Source organism: Labrus bergylta, chromosome 7, assembly GCF_963930695.1.
Source record: "Labrus bergylta chromosome 7, fLabBer1.1, whole genome shotgun sequence".
Classification (NCBI taxonomy): Eukaryota; Metazoa; Chordata; class Actinopteri; order Labriformes; family Labridae; genus Labrus; species Labrus bergylta.
This window is the reverse complement of record NC_089201.1, coordinates 24,797,187-24,805,489: the sequence shown is the minus strand read 5'-3', so window position 1 is coordinate 24,805,489 and position 8,303 is coordinate 24,797,187. Positions and strand designations below refer to the sequence as shown.

General features: G+C 40.6%; 1 protein-coding gene across 1 annotated transcript; it reads right to left on the bottom strand.

Annotated features, from left to right (window-relative positions):
* Positions 1 to 6,062: 6,062 nt before the first annotated feature.
* Positions 6,063 to 8,045, bottom strand: fancf (FA complementation group F). Its single transcript, XM_029282429.2, has 2 exons — positions 7,938 to 8,045; positions 6,063 to 7,645 (listed from the first exon to the last, which is right to left on the bottom strand). The coding sequence occupies exon 2, from the start codon at positions 7,622 to 7,624 to the stop codon at positions 6,590 to 6,592; it is 1,035 nt and encodes a 344-aa protein (XP_029138262.2). The 5' UTR covers positions 7,625 to 7,645; positions 7,938 to 8,045; the 3' UTR covers positions 6,063 to 6,589.
* Positions 8,046 to 8,303: the final 258 nt, after the last annotated feature.

Sequence of the window (8,303 nt, the reverse complement as noted above, 5' to 3'; positions counted from 1 at the left end):
CCGCTCTTCACACTTTGCTGAATAGTAATGGAAGTAGAAAGATCAGAGGCATTAACAAAAGAGAAAGCCATAGTGAAGAGGTAAGCAGTGTGATATTAAACACAACCCCAATGTGTCCTCTTCTACACACAGCTGAGGTCAACAGTGCTACATGTAACACATTCAACTATTGACCCAGCATTAAATCTAATCACATGACAAATCAATACTGTTTCACTCTAGAGAAGGCTCCAACTTAAACATTTATGCTTTTAATGAAAGTTTGACCTTTCTTGTTGGGAGAAAAGAAAGGTTACACCATGTTTGTAGAAGTCCCTTTATTTCCTAGTTAGTAATATTTCACATATTCTGAACATCGAGAAGCGGAAGAAATGGTCGTAGCAGTGCACTATGATCATATAAATGTATGGGTTTCATTCTTGCAAATGGACAAATAAATGTGCACAGAAGATATTGTTTGTACTCATTTTGAGTTGGTCAAGATTATACTAAAAATACTGCACTATTAAATCTCACATTAAGGCAGAGTGATGGAGAACTAATAGTGATACTTTGACCCCAATTAGTTCTGATATCAGAGGTGTAAACAGTAAACAAGGAAGTTAAAATTACCTTTTGAGGAATCTCTTTGAGCTCTGCTGCCTGTTCAACACACCGCTGAGCAAACTGTGAATGTCAATCAGTCAATCAGTCAATCAGTGAGATGGTAAATAATTCAGGAAAACATTGGCATCCACCCATTAACATTCATCACTCCAGAGTCCAAACTACTCTCCACAGCAGAAAGGGTTCGATGGTATGTGACATACTGTAACTGCAAATTAAAAGCACTTGACAGTTCCTCTCAGCTTCAGCAAGTAGAAGTTCGTCTTACAGAGTCATTTTTCAGTAAAGACACTTAAAACAGTAAAAAGCAGTTTCATGTCTTCTATGGTCTTTAGTATACAAAGTATTTCAAAGGGACTGCATGGTGAGCTGACGCTATTGTAAGCGGTTCTAGCGGCTCAACCTTTTTTTTTAGTATTTCTTCGGTGATCAGTGTCGTTTGAAGTTCTTACCAGTGAAGAACGATGATGAGAACAAAACACTAAATGATGCAGTATCAGGTGGAAAACCTGCTTCTCTGATGCTCTTAGACAGAGAGGAGTTCAGAAGAGGCTACAAGCCGAACTGCAGCTAACATTACATCAGCTTATTCTAAGACACTAGCTAAAACATTTTATTATCTCCATCCCTTTTAAGGACACATGATACACAGTGAGGAGGCTGCTAGCTGAGCTGCTACTTATGTCCATATATATAATTTATGAATTTTTGGTTTAAATTTTGTCATCTTGGGAGGATAATGCGAGTTGAATGTCACAGTAACTCTGTTTTTTTTTTTTTTTTTTGTGGGGGGCATTTACTTATGGATGAACTTCACTGGCTCTGAGAGGCTGTAAGACCTATCAATAGGGACCCAGATAAATGATATCTAAATCCCTGATAGTGATGGTTATATCCCTAGACCTACTGGTAGATATCAAATTAGGTAGGTTTTCCATCTTCCTGAGTGTACTACCAGCTGAATATATGCAGCAAAAAAATCTCTGCAGCATCTTGCAAATGAAGCCTCTTCCACAAGAAAAATGATAGACAGGCATGAAGTGTGTGGGGTGGGGGTTTAAGGTGTTGACCATCGGTTTTATGCACAAGATGGACAGTCAGAATCAATTAAATGTGCAGAAGCGGAGTTGAATCTACTGCAGTCTTGTTCTGTTTTGACTGATCATTTGATCCCAGGAAGCAGCTCCATATTTGAATCACTCGGAGTAAAAGCAGTGGCAGCCGTTACAATAAATCTCAAGTTTCTCTTCTGATTATCCACTCAGCCGAGGAGGGATACCATTAACGCTCACAACCGGCTGCTTCTCAGTGCACATGTTAATTTGACAGAAAACACAATTGTGTCACCGGCCACGTGGAACATGTTTTCTCATGACTAACCAGCCGCGTTGGTCATGGCTGTTGCCCGCAGTGACGTGGCTGTTGTGAGGAGCGGTAATTGGATGAAATCTGGCGTTGACATTTCATTCATACGAGGAGATTCTCTCTGCACTGATCTGCCTCTAACCTCCAACCTCTGTGTTTCTACAGCGTCTCAGGCTTAGTCATCCTGATGTTTTTGTAATAGTGATGTGAGTGAGGAAGGATTGAGTAGTAGCTCATGTGTGGGGCAGGTGCAGTGTGGCTCCTGGGGGACTGTAATGGGATGAGGCCCAGCCAGAATGAGTGTTTGATGACGGGGTTGCACTCCTCCCCTGGGACTATGCCTGCATGCAATTATCCTCCTGATCCCTCTCTCTCTCCTCTAGTCTGCTGCTCAAATTGTACACAGGGTTCTCTGCAAAATGCAGCCTGAATATCCTTAACTTACCATCAAAAATTCAGCTCCCTGACATGCCAGAAGGAGAAATAATTATAACCCCAACTTTCAAAGCAGTATTGGAGTAATTACTGTTTCATGACACCCTCTAGCGTGACATTACTCTACCTCCAGGGCGATTGAATTTACAAACGCCCCCTTCTCCTCCCTTGCTAATTGCTTTATTAATGGAGAGCTTGGTACCCCAAATCAGTCTTTCTCACCAGTAATGACATTATATGTCTCTCTCTGCACCCTGATGCAATCTAAAACAAATACATTAAAGATGAAAATGTTTCAAAACAGATTCCCCAATCTTCCCTGAAAGACATTTCTTTAAAATCTCTTGCTTTTGCACTGAGGTTTATACCAGATGAAAAACTTCTTTTGTGAAATGCTCATGGCGTCCACCATAAAACATCCATTTTTTTTAAGCCCCACAAGCAAAAAGAAATATCTACTGTCATTATTTTAATCTGTGAATACTTTCCAATCCTACTTAAACATTAATGAGTACTAAACTAAATATATTTCACCCACAGTAATGAAGCAAAATACAAAGGCTTCTTTTCCGACCTGCCATGGTTGGAGTGAGAACTACACCCGCCATAATGACAGGAAAAGGAAGGAGATTGTCTACATCCAATTGTTTTTTTTTTTCTACAGACCTGTTTTCCAGCAGTTGCATGTAAGGTAATCTATCACAGGTCCTTTCACTTCCCCTCCCCCATATCACATTACATTGACAGCTTCATAGCCTCCTCTCTACAGCGAGCTTGTATCTCTCTCGTATCTCACACAAGACAAAGGATGAGAGGCTGATAAGATTTTACATGATATTGTTGAATCAGTGCTGGCAGTACTTTGCTTCAAAAATGATGACAGAATAATCAGATAATGAAGGGAAAGGTTGACTATTAATCTACTGCACATAAAGAACATTAGATCAGAAAATAGCTTTTTTCATCTGGAAAAAAGCTACTTTTTTTTTTACTTTTATGGCAGAAACTACAATTATCTCATATTGATTATTTGGCATATGTAACAAGAGAAACAGAACGTTAAACACATATTTAATTGAGTAGGTTAAGACAAGGAAAAACCGGACATTGTCTTATCTGAGGAATTTAAACAAGATGCTTCTTGTTGATGACGCTTGAGAAGTTAAACATTTAGGGTATTATTATCATCATTTTTAGTAGACTTTCTTTTCATGTTTTTTAGTTCAGGTAAAGCCCCCTCCCTCTTCTCATGTGCCAACATAAAGCAGTATTTCTGCATCCACAAATGTGTGGACAAATGTGTTTTTCTGACATATCCACCGCCAGCACCGAGGGGCCACGCGGCCTCGGGTGCGGGGATCACAAAACCGGTAATGATCCTTCAGCAGGTTCACCTACGGAAACCTCACAGCCTCACTAACGAGGCAGTTTTTTTTATGGGAGGTCCTGGAGAGGACAATGTGAATTTATTTCATCCCATTCTTCAAAAGTTCCAAAAACATTTCACAGGATTCAAGAGGAAAAAAAATGGCACTTGTTATATTAAAAAGCCTCCATCTTTTTCCTCAAAGCATCTCTGGGAGAAAAACAAAATTAAAGCATCAGTCCCTCTCCCTCGGTGCATGCCTGATGAAGGCTGCCGCTCATCATCAGCGTCCTCAGAGTGGGACACAGGTGTGATGGGGGGGCCCTCCTGCCTCTGTGATCCATCACTGAGGCCAGACAGGGGCCAGGCTGGAGCGGCTTAGGCACGTGCCGAGGGAGGGCTCTACACACACCCCACACCCCCACTGCCCCTCAGAGGACTCCCTATTCACACCGACAGATGGGGGCTGCATCTGAGTTTTAATGAATGCTATCCTTCAGGACCCCTTTAGAAGCTGCAGAACAACAGTCGCCCTTAGCATGTCTCTCTGCAGTTTGTCAGCCAATGCTAAAGCACAACAATAACAAATTGAATAGAATTAAAAATAGCAGGAGGAGGAAATACTATAAAGAAAAACAAGAATATCACGTCACTGAAAGGTGTCAAAATAATACCAATTCCAAGATATTACTAAATTCACTGTTCAGGAGCTGGGGCAGCTTAAGCAAGCAAACATCACACACTACAAGTGGGCTGATTGTTGGTAATAAAGGGCTGTCTTTGACCTCCTGCTGTTTAAAATGATACCATAACACTACCCTGTAATTTTACCGTGCAGGTTAAGAGCAAAGGGTAATTTGTTTGCTTTTGAAACGTAAGGATGGGCCTGATCTTCACGTGATCTATTACAATAACACAGCTCCCTTTCAAGTCAAACGGAAGATTGGTGGCATTATAAATTTAAAATAACAGGCTTGCCTTTATTGTGTCACTTGACAACCATGTCGGTATTTATACTGTTAACAATAAAGGGTTAAATATGTTTTCTTTTGGTACACAGTACTAAATGGTTAAGTGTTGCTTTTCTTGTAGGCTCCTCATTTGGAGCGAGACAATAACACATGTGAATCATCGCCATGGCTGCTTACACTCTTTGCCAGGTATGTGTAAGGCTGTGAAGAAGAGTGAGAAACAGGAAATCTAAAATTGAAAAGAAGAAATTTGAGGGTTTAGTCCCAGTGGTTAAATACCTTTGTGCTGCTTGGTAACATGTAGAGGATAAAAATATGTTAATAAGCTTAAGAGACCTGCATTTGTCCCTTCAGTGTTTTTCAGATTTTATCAGTTATAGTGAAAGTAAATCACTCCGCATGTATTTGTAACATAAAACAGGTGAGATCCACTTAATCAGTATTGGTTTCCATCCAGCCAGATGCATATGTTCCTCACTGGTGGAAATAAATTGGTTGTGTACATGCTGCCCTTTACTCAGTGACCCGTGTCTGTCTCTACGTGAATTGCTTTCACGGCGTGTTAAACGAGCCGTGGTCGTGTTGGTGTTTCCCTGCACTCAGCGGACGGGTCTCTAATCTGCTGCCTGCCAGAGTTATGTCACACACCAGCTATTGTACAGGCTTTGATTGAAGATGTCTGATCTGACTAACTGATCCCTCGCCGCAGAGGAGCTGTGAGATGTGTGAATTGGCAGTCTAGTCACATGACTGGCATGAGGCCAATCAAAATTTTTAGGTTCATAAAGAGCACAGCTTTGAGACAAAAAGGCAATACGGACAGATGGTGTGTGAGGAATGATTTCAGGTGTGAATAGTTTGAAAAAATTGGATGAGACAATGCCTGACTTTTCTTTCCTTATTGCGTTCCCTTCTTTGTCCTTGTTCTTTCAATCAATGAATTATCAAACTAACGTCCCTCTGCAGATCCTCTCAGTGTGGAATCATTTTTTTGAGGAGATCTGAAATCAGCAACTACACATTGATTTTACAAACTACACATCTATAATCATTTGTAGTAATAATTTGAATCTAAAAACATCACAAATGTGAAGTGTAAACTGTCAAGGCTATTAATTATTTTGCATTTAATTGAACAGGTCCCGTGCTGCTGCTGATTACAAGGCTGCACATGACGCTGCCATCTGTCCAAACCCTGTGAGCTATGCATTTCTACTTCTGTTCAATGAAATAATACCTTCCTTTGTCATCAGGTGTTTGTTTAGATCTGACAAAAGCACCTACTGTGAGGAAAATAAGACAAATGCTGTTTTTCCCCCTTCAATTATACACATTTTATTTTTGGTCCTGAATTTTTGTTTTGTTTTGTTTCTTGGTCTACGTCTTTGCAAATTGCACAAACTGAAAAATAATGATTGATGAAGAAAAATTGACTAGACAACAGTGTTGTGTTTCTTTTTTGTGGAATTTGCACTCAACCTAGGGGTGTTTTTTTTTTTTAAACACTTACAATAAATGAGTTTCAGTACTAGTAAGTAAGAAATACTACTTCACAAATATTCTACAAAACAACTTTTTTCATTGAACAAATAAAAAATGTGCAACATAAAAAAACTGGTAAAGTTATGACTGAAATCATCATAAAAGGTAGAGAATTATATGAAATGAGCAACTATTTGACATCAAGTTCAAGTATCTGCTGCTTTCAATAATTGGTGCTGCTGACACGTTCTGTTTGGGAATAATCAAAGTAATGTGGTTTAATATTTACATCTATACAAACACTGCTTCAAGTCATAAACAGATGTAAAAAAATACAGCTTTTAAAAACCCACAAGACTGACAGTCAGCTGTTTATTGCTGACAGAAGGTCTCCCCAAACACTAAGACCACTGACATCAAAATCTCCATCTGAAATTTTCAATGCATTTAGCTCATTTTCTACATGCTCCCTCAGAGAGGGACAGGCTGAAAACAAGGCCTTAAAGTGCTCCGTCAGTTTGCAGTAGGACATGGCGGTTTGGTTTGTGCTGGTTTGAACCCATTCACCTTCAGTGATGCTGAACTCCATATCAGAGGCCCACTTCTTCAGCACATCATAGTATGCATCTTTAAATTTCCGGTGTTCTTTGGCTAGGTTTATTATATGAGTAATAGGTAGTGCAGAACACATGTGCTGCAGCAGTCTGTTTTTTGTCTGCAGCCAGTCCAAGAGAAACTCCTGTGAAGCAGTTTTTGCAGCTGAGTCTTTTGTTGTCAGCAGAGCCGCAGCGATGACCACACAGAAGTGTTCCGCTTCTCCCTCACGTCCCTGGAGGACAGAGTCCAGAAAGTGCTCTGTACTGCGTGCTTCGCCGCCTTGGCTCAGCAGAGCTTCCAGTCTCTCCATCAGCATCAACCCTCGCACCTCAGCATCAGCACCCACAGCTGACAGACCCGTGAGAGGACTCAGGACTTTACAAGCCGATTTGCATTGAATGATTCGGCTGCAGAAGCTGGTAACATCCTGATAGTCACTCTGTTTGGTGTTAACAGGACCGCCAGTGTCAAAGAGTATCTTAGTGATGGAGATGGGCAGTTCAGGATTGTTCAAGAGCCCAACAAGCAACATGTGCTGACACCGGGAGAGGTCAGAGAAAGTGACCTCTGTGTATCCAGGAAAAGTAGCTACTAAACTTTGATTTGTGAGCTGCAGGTGCTTCTCCAGTGTCCTCCTTATAGCGGTGTTATTGTGAAACCTTGAAAAGAGGATTTCGCAGTACCGGGCCCAGTGAAAGGCTCGGCTCAGAGTTTGTTTATCCCACTGCTCCACCTCACAGCTGAGCGAAGCTACGGCCAGCAGCTCCGCCGTACTCCGTAAGTTTCTCAGCACCGCCTCCATGTGGCGCTATCTGCGTTCAAACTTAGCCAGAGAGAGAGAGAGAGAGAGAGAGAGAGAGAGCCTCACTGCGGAAGAAAGACCAAACTCAAACATAACTCGAAGTTAAGCGTCCTGAAACTACTGAAACGTTAACGAGCAGGTTGGCTAGTTTTAAATGACCAGCGCCAAGTCAACAAACTGTTAAACAAGACTTCCGGTGGCACGTTTATAAACATTATCTTTTTTTTATAAAGCAATATGTTTAAAAACAAAAAAAAAATGAGTGTGCCTCATTTGTCAATGATTGGAAGAACACACAGTTGCGTTTACTCACTTGTTATTGCCAGTTTCTCACGTCGAGCTGCTTGTTCGTGCCGCTTTCTCAACAGCGCATGCGCATTTCGAGGGAAAGATTTCCCCAACTTTCTTTCCCTTCAAAATAAAAGCCAGATAACATGTTTAGACCGTTTTGACCAGATACGCAGATTTGATCAAAGAAAATGACGAATTCGGATTTTCAATAGTTTACATTTTCAAGGTCATATATATATATATATATACAAAACATAATTTCGCTCCATTAAACACTCGGTACTATTGTAAAAACTGTAAATCTAATTTGAAAAACAGGGCAAAATACTTTTATTCGTGCATTTTAACAACACAGCTTTTTATTATTCATATTTGTGATTTTATTGTC

What these genes read in the sequence shown, in the direction of transcription:
- fancf (XM_029282429.2), bottom strand. Translation starts at nt 7,624, where the DNA reads ATGGAGGCGGTGCTGAGAAACTTACGGAGTACGGCGGAGCTGCTGGCC.